The 16,903-nt window shown below is 41.8% G+C and overlaps 1 protein-coding gene across 1 annotated transcript in view; it reads left to right on the top strand.

Moving 5' to 3' along the window:
• The window catches only part of EHBP1 (EH domain binding protein 1), a 411,889-nt gene that overhangs the window by 311,342 nt on the left and 83,644 nt on the right, over positions 1 to 16,903 (top strand). The window contains 3 exon segments of the mRNA XM_040430136.1: positions 343 to 470; positions 9,268 to 9,406; positions 15,862 to 15,965. Coding sequence (XP_040286070.1) covers positions 343 to 470; positions 9,268 to 9,406; positions 15,862 to 15,965 — 371 coding nt within the window.

Here is a 16,903-nt window from a genome sequence, read left to right as displayed (position 1 = left end):
TTAATTAACAAAGAGGTGAAAAAGTTCAGTCTCGCCTGGCGCGTAACATACAAAGTGCCATTCAGGTATTGACAGTAAGCCAAGAACAGGCTAATGTGCGAGGTTCTTTTTCGTGAAAGCACTACATAGCGGGCCTGTAGGAGCCTGTACACATCTACCTCTATGTACATCTCAATTTAAGGCTCTCCTGTTACCTTTGCTGGTTGTTGTTTTTTCTCTTTACCACTTTTTTCCCTTTTGTTCCTATAACATTGCAGCCTAGGAGGTTGTCAGATATATTGCTGAATAATCGCCAAGTCTCAATCTCTCTCCCCTTCTCTCTTTTACAATTTGCATACCTAGCTGGACAAAACGCTAACTCTGTGGACGTCAAGTTGAAGAGACTTCTGGAGTCTCAGCCACAGGTGGCAAGCTCCCTGTCAAATGCTGCTCAGAAAACATCACCCGAAGCCTCCGACAGAGACTTCAAGGTGAGTTGGGCTGGCCGATCCGCACGGCTGAGTGTTGGGCTGAATTCCTCCAATAAAGCTCTCTACTAGACGATGAACGGGTAACCTATGGCGAAGACTATCTCTCAATGCATTATGCATTCACGTTCCCTCCTTCCGTGCAAGTCAGACCTACACGGCAGGTGTAGCAGAGTTGATTTTGTCATGTAACTCTTCCAAGCTTGCACGGTTTGTGCATCTGGATAATGCACATTGCGATATCGCTCAGCTCTGCTACACCACAGGATCCATACGCTGACATTGTACCGCGTGCAGCGTCACAAGAAGGCTCCTCTATCCTCGCAGGCACTGAAGGGATTTCTGTGCTGTTAGGGCCCTTCAAACAGTTCTTGTGTCTTCCCTTATGGAAATGCACCATCTGGCAGCATCTTTCATGTTGAAAAAACCATTTACGTGTACAAGCCATATTAAGGTGGAGAGGACTGGTCTCTACAAAGCCCAGAGTAAAGTAATGGAAGGGGCATGTTTAATAGGCTTAGATTAGACGTGACTGGTTATACCACTGCTGGCTGCACAGAGGAAGAAAGGCCAACAAATGAAACTCTGGCCATAGAGGAACTTTAATTTTAGGGTTTATTTTTAAATTTAATAACCCATAATTAATTAGCTTTAAAAAAAAAATCTGTTTTATTTGGCCAGTATTCAGGGCTCCGTACATGACATCATCAAGTAAGCAGTGACGTCACCACTGAGGAAGTTACTCTACGCTCCCCTGCACAATCTGTTTTTATGCTGCACATTAATTTGCATACACACGTATACAGCGTCTGTGAGCATATATATATATATATATATATATATATATATATATATATATATACACACACACAATATAATCTATATAATGCATATTAAATATCCATATATATATATATATATATTTATACCGTAAAAGGAAATATGAAATATTTAAAAATATTAAATCTGTATAAATTATATAGATTATGTGTATACATTTTACTTATTATTATGGGGTGTATATATATATGTGTGTATATTTTTTTTTTTTCTTTTTTTTTTTGTTAAGGCTTAACTTTGTGTCTAAGATCTAAAAGAAATATAAGAGATATATACAAGTATAAAACGGTATACATTATATAGATGATCATTTGTCTGTATATATATTTCTCTTAGTGTGATGTACATTATTATGTATACTATTTTTGTGGAGTACAAACGTAAGAGGAGGAGAGCAGATCCTGTCGGTATCATGATGACTCCACTTTGCATGTAAGATGTAAAAGATATAAAAATATGCATCGCCTAGATGAAGATATAAAAGTTATAAATATATCCATCACCTACACTTTGTGTGTAAGATATAAAATATATCTCCAATATGTAAAAATATCCATCATCTAGATGATTACGCATCATGTATGTGTGTGCATTTTATTATTAGTGTGGTTTATATAGTTATACGGAGTGCAGAACTAAGAGGAGAACCTGTCAGTATCATGACGATGGAAAGAGATATAACCTATAGTTTAAAAAACCACAACATTGCATACATGATTGTATGAATACATTTTAGTTTTTTGGATGGTATTTATTTCTGAGGAGGAGAGGAGAACCTGTCAGTCTGATGAGGGCTCCACGTTGTGGATAACTTTTCACCCACCTGCAGGTTGTTAGGGGACTCCATTGCTGACTGAAAGGATTTCCTTCTTCTGGATAGAGGAGCCCTTTGAAGTCCCAATACAATGACTTTCATTGCTTCCCTCAGCCCGTCTGTTCCAATAAACTGGTGATGAAAGTGTGCAGATCTAGCACCAGAAGAGTTTGCCTGCCCCACAACAAAAGGGGGGCGCCCAGATTAGGCCGATCTACCTTATTTATTTTTTTATTATTATTTACGGGGATGGGGGGGGGGGTATGCAGTGTGTTTGTGCCTGTCCGATGCAGCGTGCAGGTTTTTTTTTTGTCACCCAGTGCTCGTTTTAATGTAAAATGAAGCCAGAGCGGGATTAATACAATGAATTGAAAAGGCTAACTGAATTAGTGGGCTTAACGGAATACATTTGTAAAGTGGCAGAAGTCCTTGCCCATACAAAGAATTCAGAAAATGGGATTTAGTGGCTAATCGGACTGATAGTTAGCACATTGCTCGGCTTAGAGGAACTGCTAAGGTTTTATTTTTTTTGGTGGGTTAGCAGGGGGGGCAGCAAAGGGTTAAAATCGTAAAGCTGCATGTGTAGGTGCAGAATTTTTGGAATGCATGTAAAATGGCAAAAAAAATTTTTTTTTTTCTTTTTTATATGTAAACCTATGCACAGGGGCCCCCTCATGCATTATACATGCAGGAGATATAGCTAATGGTTATCCCGGTATTCATTTCACAGGACTTGGCTCCACGGGTTTGTTTGGGTGGCAACAAACATTTGAGGAGATTCAGCCTGTGAGACCGATACCTACTTAGAGGAAGGGACGGCGTGGTCATTGACCCTCTTTGCCTCGTGCCGGCTTGTGTTTATTAATGCATTTCTTGTCCATTTCCACTCGCCGTTGCTGTTTTCTGCCTTTTGCTGTCTGTTGCACTTGCCGCGTGATGTTTTCAGTAGGCAGCAGGTTTTATGTCAGGGGGTGGGCATGGGGTTTTTGGCATTCGCTTTGGCTTGTACGCTAGCGGTAATCATAAAATCCAGTTTTTACACGTTGATAAATACTCCAGTGTGCGTTTGCGGGGAAGGATAAACTGTTACCTTCCCCAGAGGGTTCAGCGTCCCTGGCCCCCTCTAGGCTGGAGAATAGGCTGCTGGGAGAACGCGCTCATTATCGATTGTCTCAATGCAGAGGAAGGGCAAAGTCTTGGTCGCTTTTGATAACCAGTTTCAGCATTCAGCAGGCTTAGTTATTAGTCATGCATCTTAGGCTTCCCCTATTTACTTCCAAAACACTTAATAAAAATAATAAAAGATTAGGTGTAAAATGAAATATTTGTTTGGTACACAGGGCCTCGGTATCTGCAGCTTCCACACACTACTCCGGTTTTAGCCTTCTGGGATCTTTTACGTTGATAGACCCAGTTTTGAATTTGCTACCAGTATTAGCATTGGAAGCCGTAGGGAAAAAAAAAAAAAAAACACAACAACAATTGTCGCCGTAAAGGGCTTACCTATAAATCTGGCTTTGGAAAGGTATAGCTGATGAAATGCAGTTCAGTAGGGCTGCACTCTAATCCCACCTTTTCAGACTTCATACAGCATTACTGGTTTATCTTATGGGCATAAAATTAGAAACTAGTTCTTCTTGTTGTACAAGTCGATGGGGCTAGAAGACGATAGAATCCCTCCCCGGTAGGGTTGCAGCGAAAGGGGAAGAGATTAGCAATTGATATCAATCGCCTTCTGAATCTATGCAGCTGCATGAAAGCATCATAGTGGATGCTGAAAGCTCAGGCCGTGGGTTAAATTTCTTAGGAATTTGTGGTGTTTTGTGCTAGGGCAGTGAATTAAGTCATTTAGGAAAATAGTTTGGCTTTTATGAATTTTTTTAATGCGCGGAATGAATAATACAGATGTGTACATGGATTACAGCAGTCGATACAAATTTTGGAAATAATTTTATAAACTTATTGATAGCAGGATTTTTTTTGAAAATTTGTAAAAAAAAATGTGAGTTTTTGATATAAGGCTAGGACTCTACTCACATATATTGTTTTTTTTTTCATTTGTTTTTTTTTATAGACATATAATTTTCCTCTCTGGTAGCGCCCCCTGCTGTCTCTCCTTGTAGTGCACCTTCTCCTGCGTTCAGAGGTGGACTGACATGCTCAGTAGCTTCCTTTTTCTAGTGCCAGGATAGTGACCTCTTAGAGAAGCAGATGAAGAGGTCCAGACATTCATTCATCCCTACTTCTAAAAACGTAGATATATCTCTCTCTAGACAACAGCGAATAAAATTGTGTGGCCGTTACGTATCCTAGGAACTTTGCAGCCATTTGTGAGGGCCTTTTCTTTATGCAGGGGAAGAGGGGGTTAAAGCCTCTTTCACACGACCGTATGGCTTTTTCAGTGTTTTGCGGATCCGTTGTTCTGTTTTTTTGTTTCCGTTGTGTTTCTGTTCCGTTTTTCCGTATGGCGTATACAGTAATTACATAGAAAAAATTGGGCTGGGCATAAAATTTTCAATAGATGGTTCCGTAAAAACTGAACGGATACCGAAGATATACGGATGCATTTCCGTATGTGTTCCTTTTTTTTTTTGCGAACCCATTGACTTGAATGGAGCCATGGAACATGATTTGCGGGCAATATCTTTTAATTGAATGGAAATACGGAAACGGAGTGCATACAGAGTACATTCCGTTTTTTTTGGCAGAACCATTGAAATAAATGGTTCTGTATACGGAACGCAAAAAAAAACGTAAACGGAAAAAAACGGTCATGTGAAAGAGACCTAACTAGAACAAATTGCAGTGCATCCTGGGAGAGACAGGTGCTTGATGATCTGCTGCCCACCCACAGAAAGGGAGGAAAGTCCTCTGGATAAGCAGATGAGTAAAAAAATTTACATTCTTGGGATAAACCCCATCGTGGACAGCTAGAAAGAAAACTAATGTTTGCTTTGCTTGCTGCATTCGGACAACTAGAAGATGATGCGCCGTGAAAGTGAGGTTCATGTTGCACAGCGCTATTTCTTTTTCCCATTTCATGATTTACTGGCTTTAACTATAAGACATTGAGACCCATTTGAAATAGTTTATTTAACGTTGAAATACCCTTTTAAATTAAAACTTATAGCATACTGCTTTGCAGTGAATAGTTATGAAAATGCCATCGAAACTCCACCAAACATAGGCCTGGTTTCTATGAGTCAAGCTTGTCTTAAAGGGCATCTATCAGCAGATTTGTACCTATGACAGTGGCTGACCTGTTACATATGCACTTGGCAGCTGAAGACATCTGTGCTGGTCCCATGTTCATATGTTCCTGCATTGCTGACAAATATGAATTTTTAATATAAGCAAATGAGCCTTTAGGAGCCACGAGGGCGTTGCCGTTACACCTAGAGGCTCTGCTTTCTCTTCAACTGCCGCACATTGACTACCACTCTGTTCTGGTGCTTAATATGCAAATTACTAGTAAAGGTATTTGGAGGAGGGTACCTCTGCCTTTTTTAGTGGGCATCATCTCCCTGGTAGTGAGGCTGTCCAGTCGTTGCAGAGAACAGCAGATATTTCCCAGCCAACTCCATTTTGACCAGAGGAGAAGACTCAACAAGCAGAAGAGAAGAGGAACCGAAGATCTGACACACAGACTCGAAGATCCAGAGCTCGGATTTTCGGTTCCTCTCCTCTTCTTTCTGTCGCGTCTTCTCCTCAAAGTCAAAATAGTGTCAGTTGGGAATGACTTGCTGTTCTTGCGAGACTTTGTAAATCTCGTGCGAACAGGACATCTTCTCCGTAGCTTCACAGTCCGCAGTGACTGGACAGCGTCACAACCATGGAGACGTCCACATAGGAGGGCAGAGGTCTTCTCCTCCTGGTACCTTTACTAGTAATTTGCATAAGAGCAGGGAAATGCACTGGAGAGAGGGGGCTATTGGGGGAAAAAAACGCTAGAATTTCCTTATGAGGGACAACTGCAAGAGGTATTAGGTGAAAAAAAACAGGTGACAGGTGCTCTTTAAGTAACAATCCTGTAGAACTTCTTGATTAAACAGTGTCCAGCTGTGTAGGGACACACAAGGTGAATGTCAATATACTTATAACATTTCCAGGGGTAAAAACAGAGCAACACGAAAAGTTGAAAGAGAAAAAAATAATTAAGAATAGTTATTTTATGGGGAACACAAGCATTCACCAAAACAGACATGTCAGAGGGGGGACTTGGTCTAGGCTTTTTGTCATCTACATGTTAATATGCCAGATCTTCTTGTCATTATGATGGTCCTGTGGTGCCTTGCAGCTCTGCGGCCCTATTTTCAAATCTGAGTAAGGGCAGCATGGAGTTTGTGTGTTCTCACCATGGTTGTAAGAGTTCCCTCAGGTTCCTCCCGCACTGCAAATATATGACGTACCGATAGAAAATTATATACAGTCGTGGCCAAAAGTTTTGAGAATGACACAAATATTAGTTTTCACAAAGTTTGCTGCTAAACTGCTTTTAGATCTTTGTTTCAGTTGTTTCTGTGATGTAGTGAAATATAATTACACGCACTTCATACGTTTCAAAGGCTTTTATCGACAATTACATGACATTTATGCAAAGAGTCAGTATTTGCAGTGTTGGCCCTTCTTTTTCAGGACCTCTGCAATTCGACTGGGCATGCTCTCAATCAACTTCTGGGCCAATTCCTGACTGACAGCAACCCATTCTTTCATAATCACTTCTTGGAGTTTGTCAGAATTAGTGGGTTTTTGATTGACCACAAGTTCTCAATGGGATTAAGATCTGGGGAGTTTCCAGGCCATGGACCCAAAATGTCAACGTTTTGGTCCCCGAGCCACTTAGTTATCACTTTTGCCTTATGGCACGGTGCTCCATCGTGCTGGAAAATGCATTGTTCTTCACCAAACTGTTGTTGGATTGTTGGAAGAAGTTGCTGTTGGAGGGTGTTTTGGTACCATTCTTTATTCATGGCTGTGTTTTTGGGCAAAATTGTGAGTGAGCCCACTCCCTTGGATGAGAAGCAACCCCACACATAAATGGTCTCAGGATGCTTTACTGTTGGCATGACACAGGACTGATGGTAGCGCTCACCTTTTCTTCTCCGGACAGGCCTTTTTCCAGATGCCCCAAACAATCGGAAAGAGGCTTCATCAGAGAATATGACTTTGCCCCAGTCCTCAGCAGTCCATTCACCAAACTTTCTGCAGAAGATCAATCTGTCCCTGATGTTTTTTTTGGAGAGAAGTGGCTTCTTTGCTGCCCTTCTTGACACCAGGCCATCTTCCAAAAGTCTTCGCCTCACTGTGCGTGCAGATGCGCTCACACCTGCCTGCTGCCATTCCTGAGCAAGCTCTGCACTGGTGGCACTCCGATCCCGCAGCTGAATCCTCTTTAGGAGACGATCCTGGCACTTGCTGGACTTTCCTGGACGCCCTGAAGCCTTCTTAACAAGAATTGAACCTCTTTCCTTGAAGTTCTTGATGATCCTATAAATTGTTGATTTGAGGTGCAATCTTGGTAGCCACAATATCCATGCCTGTGAAGCCATTTTTATGCAACGCAATGATGGCTGCACGTGTTTCTTTGCAGGTCACCATGGTTAACAATGGAAGAACAATGATTTCAAGTATCACCCTCCTTTTAACATGTCAAGTCTGCCATTTTAACCCAATCAGCCTGACATAATGATCTCCAGCCTTGTGCTCGTCAACATTCTCACCTGAGTTAACAAGACGATTACTGAAATGATCTCAGCAGGTCCTTTAATGACAGCAATGAAATGCAGTGGAAAGTTTTTTTTGGGATTAAGTTAATTTTCATGGCAAAGAAGGACTATGCAATTCATCTGATCACTCTTCATAACATTCTGGAGTATATGCAAATTACTATTATAAAAACTTAAAGGGTTTCTACCACCTCATTTTGACTTAATTAGCTCTCAGACACTAGCGATCTGCTAGTATCTGATCTACCTAACAATGCTATTCTCAGACCTGTGTGTGTGGATCCGTTTCACAAAAAAACTAACTTTTATTAATATGCTAATGAGCCTCTAGGTGCTATGGGGGCGTCTTTTCAGCACCTAGAGGCTCGGTCTACTCACATTGTATGCCGCCCCGCTCGTCCGTTAAGCCCGCCCATCTCCTCTTGAATGCCATCCTCCATCTGAGCCAGCGGACGAATTGTAGCGCCTGCGCCGTGCGCGTCTGTATTCGGCGCAGGCGCAGTGAATGTCTGACCGCTGCCTGCACAGACATCTCCCCTGCGCCGATGACCGAGATGTCTGTGCAGGCAGCAGTCAGACATTCAATGCGCCCGCGCCAAATACAGATGTGCAGGCGCGAGAATTCGTCCACTGGCTCAGATGGAGGATGGCATTCAAGAGGAGATGGGCGGGCTTAACGGACGAGCGGGGCGGCATACAATGTGAGTAGACCGAGCCTCTAGGTGCTGAAAAGACGCCCCTATAGCACCTAGAGGCTCATTAGCTTATTAATAAAAGTTCGTTTTTTTGTGAAACGGATCCACACACAGGTCTGAGAATAGCATTGTTAGGTAGATCAGACACTAGCACAGTGATGGCGAACCTATGGCACGGGTGCCAGAGGCGGCACTCAGAGCCCTCTCTGTGGGCATCCACACTGTGAAAAAAGTCTATGGTGTACCAATATGCCTTAGACTTTTCCTGCCATTCATCAGCGCAGGGCGCACTATGAACAGCACAGGCAGCACATTGAATCTAGGCAGGCTATTATAGCTAAATGATAAAGTACATGGAATATATACTATATTGAACTATAGTATTTAGGTTAAATTGCCGTGTTGGCACTTTACGATAAATAAGTGGGTTTTGGGTTGCAGTTTGGGCACTCTGCCTCTAAAAGGTTCGACATCACTGCACTAGCAGATCGCTAGTGTCTGAGAGCTAATTAGGTCAAAATGAGGTGGTAGAAACCCTTTAAGCAGCAACTTTTCCAATTTCCAATATTTATGTAATTCTCAAAACTTTTGGCCACCTCTGTATATTGTGAGCTCTACTGGGGACAGTGATGATCATGTGTGTACAGTGCTGAGGAATATGTTGGTGCTGTATAAATCAGAAATAAATGAAATTAAAATGATTAATATTGCTTTCTGTTAATTAGAATGGTACCGAAGAATCTGGTGCGGACAGACAGCACAAATCTTCAGATCGTTTCAAGAATCCCGTCGTGATCAACAAAGATTTAACAGTCCGGAAAATAGAACTAGAGTCCTACAGTCAATGGGTGGAGATCTGTCCAGGTACTGGAAGTTCTGGTTTCATTTTATATGGTGCTTCCTGACAAGTTAATTAACTGGACATTTTTTATTTACTCGAGACCAGTAATTGTCATCCTTCTTACCGTAGGAGAACACGTGTAAATCTCTGCCACTTTCAGGGTAACTCCCAATTCCATTCTACTTCAATGTGACTTGGTTTAGAAAGAATAAGAGCTTTCTATGCTTTATGCCCAGCAATACTTTCTGGCCCTGATATGTTGGCTGTTTTGCCTGACATATTTAAAGGGGTAATTGGTCCCCGCCGATCCTGAGAATGAGCCACAGCATTGATTTAAGGGGATATCCGACTCTTTATAACTTATGACCTATTCTCTGGATCAGCATCTGATCGGTGCTCTTCCGTGTGCACCAGTGATGTCACGACTAAGGATGAGCGAATCGACTTCAGATGCTTCATCCGAAGTCGATTCGCATAAAACTTTGTTGTAATAATGTACAGAGCGAGCGCTCCATACAGTATTAGAATGTATTGGCTCCAATGAGGCGAAGTTATTACTTCGCAAAGTCTCACGAGACTTTGGGTAATAACTTCGTAAATTAATTTCTACTGTAAAAAAAAAACTTTGTACCGAACTCCAATTCCCAGCATGCGCCATTGATTTTTATGGGAGTTCTGAGAAGAGTAGAGCAAGTATGCATGCTGGGAGTTGTAGTTTCACAACAGCTGGAGTGCCAGAGGTTGCCTACCCCTGCTCTAGCCGACTCTTTATGGGCAGCACTCCTCTAGACCAATAGAGATTGTTTTGCCCTGGTTGGTAACAGGTTCTTTTCCCGCCACCATTAGGGATTTGTTCACTTAGATTTCCATTGCTCTTTAACCACTTCCCAACCGCCCATTGACTATAAACGTCCTGGGCGGTCGGGTTGATCTCTCTCTGTTTTAGAACGTCCTTTCAGAGATGGCAGCTGCTGAGCAGGGGGGCCCACTGTCAGTGAAAGCAGGGTACCCCAGAGAGAAGGCAGGGACTGTACCCAGGTGTCCCTGTCTTCTAGATCGCCTTATGCACACCGCTAAACGAGCAATGTGTATACAGATCAGGAAGCTGCACTTCCTGTCCCGGCCCGGTGGTCATGTGACCACCGGGAGAGTGCAGGAGCTGTCGGGTCTTCCACAGACCTCGATCAGCCCTGCACTGAGGCTGTACAGCACAGTATAATGCTGTACAGCCTCTCTGGGGGGTGTATTCCCCCTGTAACTGGGCTACTATGTCAGTCCCAGTTACAGGAGAAATCAATAGTAAAAAAAAAAGTGTCTCCCAGAGATCTTGTATGACCTTATGTGGGACATAAAGTGTAAAATAAAAACTTAAAATAATAAAGTGTTTTTATAAAAATAAAAAAAAGTCACATGTAAAAAAAAAAGTCCCCAATTAAAGGGGTTGTCTCAAGTCATCAAGTTATATTTATTATGTGCATGACATTGATATAAGTAACTTACTAATGTAGATGAATTAGCAGAATTGGCTCTAGTCCCCACTATCTCACTTCTTCGTCCTTCTTATACACTGCTCGTCTCCAGGGGTTACGCAGCAGCTCCCGTTCCCGTCCACCTCACTGTCATTCTCTCCTGTAAGATGCAAATCGCAGCAACCACTTAACATAGGTTGTTATGATCTGTACAGGGTCTGCTCCGCTGAGGCTGCTAGTGTTTCAGATAGTCTAGCAGCCTCACGAGCGTGCACGTGTAGTCAAGGGGCGGGATTATATTATCCCAGCGCCTCATGCCTGCTCCATCAGTCACAGCAAAGGTACCGCCCCCCCCACTACAGCTCAGGAAGTGCCCCAGGAGCCGTGCACTGAGGACTGAAATAAGGAGGCGAGTCAACCCCTTTTAAGTTACAAAAAAAATGTTAAAATAGAAAAAAAATTATAAAATAGACATATTTGGTATTGCCGCGTCCGTGACGGACGGCTCTATAAAAATATCTCATGATCTACCCCATCAGGTAAACACCGTAAAAAAAAATTAAAAAAATTAACATTAGCCATAACAGATTTTTTAGTTGCCTCACCTCCCAAAAAACATGTTAATCGTTCAAAAATTCGTATGTAGCCCAAGATGGTAGCAATAAAAACGTCACCTCATCCCGCAAAAAATTAGCCCCCACACAAGACCATAGCCATAAAAATGTAAAAAATATGGCTCTAAGAAACTTGCAACACAAAAACATGATTTGTTTTTATTTTTTAAATGCTCTTATTGTGTAAAACGTTAAAATTTTAATAGACATATTTGGTATTGCCGCGTCCGTAACAATTGGTTCTACAAAAATATGACATGATCTACCTTATCAAGTGAACGCCGTAAAAAATAATAATTACTCCAAAACAGCTTTTTTTTGTTTTTTTTTGCCGCCTCACCTCCCAAAAAACATAATATCGATCAAACAAAAAGTCGTATGTAGCCCAAAATGGTAGCAATAAAAACGTCACCTCATCCAACAAAAAACAAGCCCTCACACAAGACCATAGCCAGAAAAATATAAATAAATGTGGCTGTAAGAAAATGGCAACAAAAACATGTGTAAAATGGAAAAATAAAAAACTAGACATATTTGGTATCGTTGCGTCCGTATCGACCGGATCTACAAAAATATCACATCCTCCACCCTATCAAGTGAAAGGTGTAAAAAAAATATATAGAAAAATGACACCAAGCAGCTCTTTTTGTGAGTTCACCTCCTAAAAAAATCAGATAAAAAGCTACCAGAAAGCCAAATGTACCCCAAAATGGTGCCAATAAAAACTACAGCTTGTCCCGCAAAAAATAAGTCCTCATACAGCTCAGTCAACAAAAAATAAAATACCGTAAAGTTATCACTGTTAAAAACCATGACAGAAAGTTCCATGTTAGAAAATCCAGATGCTGCTACTTCCCTTCTGAGCCCTGGCATATCCCCAAATAACAGTTTATGACCACAATTGGGGTGTTACTGTGTTCAGGAGAAAATAGGTAGCAAAGTGTGGGGGATATTCTCTGGTTCTTTTTTGTGAAAAAAAAAGTTTGGGCCTAAAGCACAATTTTCTTGTAAAAAAAAAATGGAATTTTTCACTTTCACAGCCAAGGGTTATAAATTCTATGAAACACCTGTTGGGTCAAAGTGCTCGCAACACACCTTAAAAATTCCTTTGGTGGTGTAGGTTACAAAATGTGGTCACTTTTTGGGGGTTTTCACTGTGGGAATACCTGAGGGTCTCTTCAAATGCAACATAGCGCCTAAGACCATTCCAGCAAAATCTGCCATCCAAAAATCATATGGCGCTCCTTGCCTTCTGAGCCCTGCCGTGTTCCCATACAGCGGTATAAGACCACATGTCGGGTGTTCCTGTAAACTGCAGAATCAGGGTAATAAATACTGTGGTTTGTTTTGTTGTTAACCCTTGATGTGTTACTGGAAAAAAATTATTAAAATGAAAAATCTGCAACAAAAAGTGAAATTTTGAAATTTCATCTCTATTTTGCTTTAATTCCTGTGGAATCCTTAAAGGGTTGACAACATTTCTAAAACCAGTTTTAAATAGTTTGAGGGGTGTAGTTTTTAAAATTGTGTATTTATGGGTGGTCTGTATTATGTGAACTCCTCAAAATGACTTTAGAACTGAACTGGTCCTTAAAAAAATTGATTTTGGAAATTTTCTTAAAAATAAAATAAATTGCTTCTAAAGTTCTAAACCTTTTAACGTCCTAAAAAAAAAAAAAATACATTGCCAAAATAAAGTAGACATATATGCTTAATGTTAAATAATTAGTATTTTATGAGGTATCACTATCTGTCTTAAAAGCAGAGATTCAAATTTAGAAAACAGTGACAATTTTCCAAATTTTCGTTAATTTTTGGAATTTTTTTTTATAAACAAAGGTGAAATATATAGACTCAAATTTACCATTAGCATTATGTACAATGTGTCACGAGAAAACAGTCTCAGAATGGCTTGGATAAGTAAAAGCATTCCAAAGTTATTACCACATAAAGGGACATATGTCAGATTTGCAAAATTGGGCCTGGTCAGGAAGGGGGCAAATGGCCCAGTCTAGAAGTGGTTATTGGGCAGAAAAGTGTAATCTGTTCCTACTTCTTCCAGTAACCAAAAACCATAAACATGATAGTCTTATTAGACGTCTATGGGATCGGTTTGAATCCGTTGCATGAAGGATCTGTCATAACGGACTCGTAGGCTATGTGCACACCGCCTTGTTCAACCGTTCTGTTAGTTTTGATGACATCAAATGGGCGGGAACCGTGTTGAACGGACATACGACAAATCCGGCACATCATTGCGGTTTTGTTATGACCAGTGATGGCCAGTTCGCAGTGTTCGCCAGCGAACACATGCGATCTGCCATCTTAACTGACAAGTCTGGCGAGGCACAGGTAAGTCCTTACCTGTGCGCGAGCTGGTCTGAAATGAAATGCGGTCTCCGGGAGCAGGCAGTTCCGAGAACAGCCTCCGGGGAAAGCCTCAGCTGAAGGACAACCACCTACATTATATGAGTACTTGCCAGACAGATGATGACAGACTTGAAAGATGAAAGCTCTAGCTCATTGGTCAGTATGGGCTTCACTATTTTTTATTTTCTATCTGAAGTTAAAGGGGTTGGCCACTTTCTGGCTACTGTTTACCAATGTGTATGTAAGACGACTATATGGCACTTACTAATATAGCCTTTATTGGTATATTCTGTGCCATACCTATACCTCATACGCCATGTCCCCTTGTTGGGCAAATCTTCTGTGCTGTCCACATAGAGGTTCTGTCTATAAGATGGCCGCTGATGGATGGTCATGTGACCAGATACAACGCTCAGCCGCCTCCATTCACACTCCCAGCAATGCAGATGGCAGGTGCATTGTATTAGAGGAGACTGAGTGATTTCCCTGGTCACATCACCCTCAATCAGCTCCGGTCTTATGGAAAGGACCGGGCTGCACAAAATACTTGGTCCACAGGGGGCCATACCTTATAAAATATAGAAAATGGCGCAGAGTTTTAACAAAGGCTATAGTACTACGTGCCATGTAGTCATCTGTCAGACACATTGGTCACAAGTAGCCAGAATGTGGACAACCCCTTTAAAGCTGAAGAGACCTATTTATCAAAACTGTCTAAATAAAGAGCAGGCCTTGGTGCTCATTCCAGCCAATCACAGTGCAGCGTTTATGTTTCCAAACTAGTTTAAGAAATGAGAGCCGAGCTCTGATTGTTTGCTATTGACACAGAAACTTGTGATAAATGAGGCCCCTAGTGGCTATATTTGCATCTTTTCCTTAATAACGTTCCCTTTTGTCCTGCCAGTAACCCATCTCGTCATGTTTCCTTTAATTTTAGGGGTACGACCACACGACGTGGTCGTGTGGCGCTTAGGATGTGGCCGGACTGTGTTCAAGTACTGCAGGTTCCCTGCACAATCTAATTAAAGAGGACCTGTCACCCCTCCTGACATGTCTGTTGTAGTAACTACATGTAATAACAATTCTGGAGCATCTTTTCTTATTACTCTGTGCGTTGCCGTTCTTGTATTATTCCTGCTAGAAGCAAATTGCAAGCAGTTTGCAGTAAAGGTACTGCTGGGTGTTACCAGAAGGTGTCAGACTGCACAGCGACTGGTAACATCCATCTGTACCTTTACCGCAAGCTGCTGACAATTCATTTATAAACTTCTAGCAGAATTAACAGAGGGATAGCACAACATAGAGTCTTAGGAATAGGTGCTCCAGAATTGTTATTACATGGGGAATACAAGCAGTTACTAATACAGACATGTCAGGAGAGGGGGCAGGTCCTCTTTATAGGTTAGTTGGTCTGTATGGTTATCGGCCGAGCGGTATTGAAGGTGCCACTCAGTCATTAAACAATACAGACCGACTAAACAGTGCAGTCTCATTAGATTAATTAGAACCTGCCGGGGGCCGCACGGCCGCGCAGTACTTGATCACAACATGGCTGCGTCTCAAGAACCACATGAATCTGCCATGTGGTCGCACCCTTAGGCTACCTACACACAGGTGCGCGTTTTAAAATGAAAAATCCATGCGGTTTTCTGTGCGTTTCTGCACCAAATACACTGCATGTATTACTCGCACGTTTTGGCGTGAATATTACGCTGACAAATTGCGCATAAAGAATTGACATGCTGTGGATTCGAAAATCCGCACGGCAGGTCAATTTCCGCACAGACAAATAAAAAATTGTCTAATCCCATACAGTTTGCTGATATGTATTACTTTGCTGTGTTCCACACGAGAATCCGCGCTGAAAAACCGCACGAGAATCTGCAACGTGTGGCCTTAGTGTTTCTTTACCGCAAGTCAATTTTAATCAGCGCTAACTGCTCATACACTTGTGCGGAGTCGGATCCTCATCCTCCGACCAGAATATAATGGAGGCTCTCCGGCTTCTGTTTGTTTATTTTGCAGAGATGAAAAGGCAGAGATCAATGCAGGAGGACACACGACGCGGGAATGAAGGAGCCGTGATAACCGAGACCCAGAAGAAGCCCTCAGAAGATGAAGTGCTAAATGTATTTCACTTTCCCCTCTCTCTGCCCTATTTCATGATTGCTGATAATTCTCCCCTGCATGGGAAAATTGTGCTTTTATTTGTTAAAAATGAGATGTTAGGGGTTTTTTTTTTTTTTTTTTTCTCTTTCTGGAGATGTCAATCTCTGTTGCATTGAAATCTCTGTAAGAGGGGCGCAGCGCTGAATTAGTCTGCACCGAGGTGATAATTGTCAGATAAAAAAAAAATGAGTTTTTCTCACTTGCAAAAAATCCCCCCCCTTCCTTCCTCCTCTTGTTTGAGGCGTTGCCATTGAGGGCACTTCCCTTCCAAAGATGCCAATATTGATCTTGCAGGAGGATTTTAATTATTACAATGGAAGATACGGCAGTGCTGCAGTTAGAGGGACAAGTCACAGGAGACCTGCTCGATTTTTCCCAGCCAACCCATTTTGTTGACTTGGGTTAATGGGTGTTCAACCTTTCCATTATCCAGATCAGCCGTGAATTACCAGCTGAATGATGTTTGCATTAATATAATATATATGGTAATTTCTTCACTTAATTAACGGGGAGGTTCAGCTCAGTAGGAGTATGGGCTGATCATGTGTAAAATTGATTTGCGAGGGAAATATTTAATAGACCGCGGGGAGAAAGCAGCATTTGATGGACAGCTGTGGGGACGGATAGAGGAAGGAACACGCTGGAACCTGTGTCTTTCCCAGCATGCCTAGCCGGAGTTTGACAGCGACTATTCACTGTGTGTAATTTGACAAATTGGCTCCCTTGTCTTTATTTCTGCGGAGGAGACTGTCTTTGACGGTGTCCTGACCGAAGGTTATATAAAGAAAAAAAAATAATAAAACACGTTCCCAACTTGAGTTTCACAGGAAAGCGTTTTTTTATCTCCTAATTTGGCAAATGTAGTTCTTGATGTCTGGAGTAGGGATGAGCGAACTTG

The sequence above is a fragment of the Bufo bufo genome, chromosome 4 (genome assembly GCF_905171765.1).
Source record: "Bufo bufo chromosome 4, aBufBuf1.1, whole genome shotgun sequence".
Taxonomy (NCBI): domain Eukaryota; kingdom Metazoa; phylum Chordata; class Amphibia; order Anura; family Bufonidae; genus Bufo; species Bufo bufo.
Note: the sequence above shows the minus strand (reverse complement) of the source record. Positions and strands in the feature narration are given on the sequence as shown.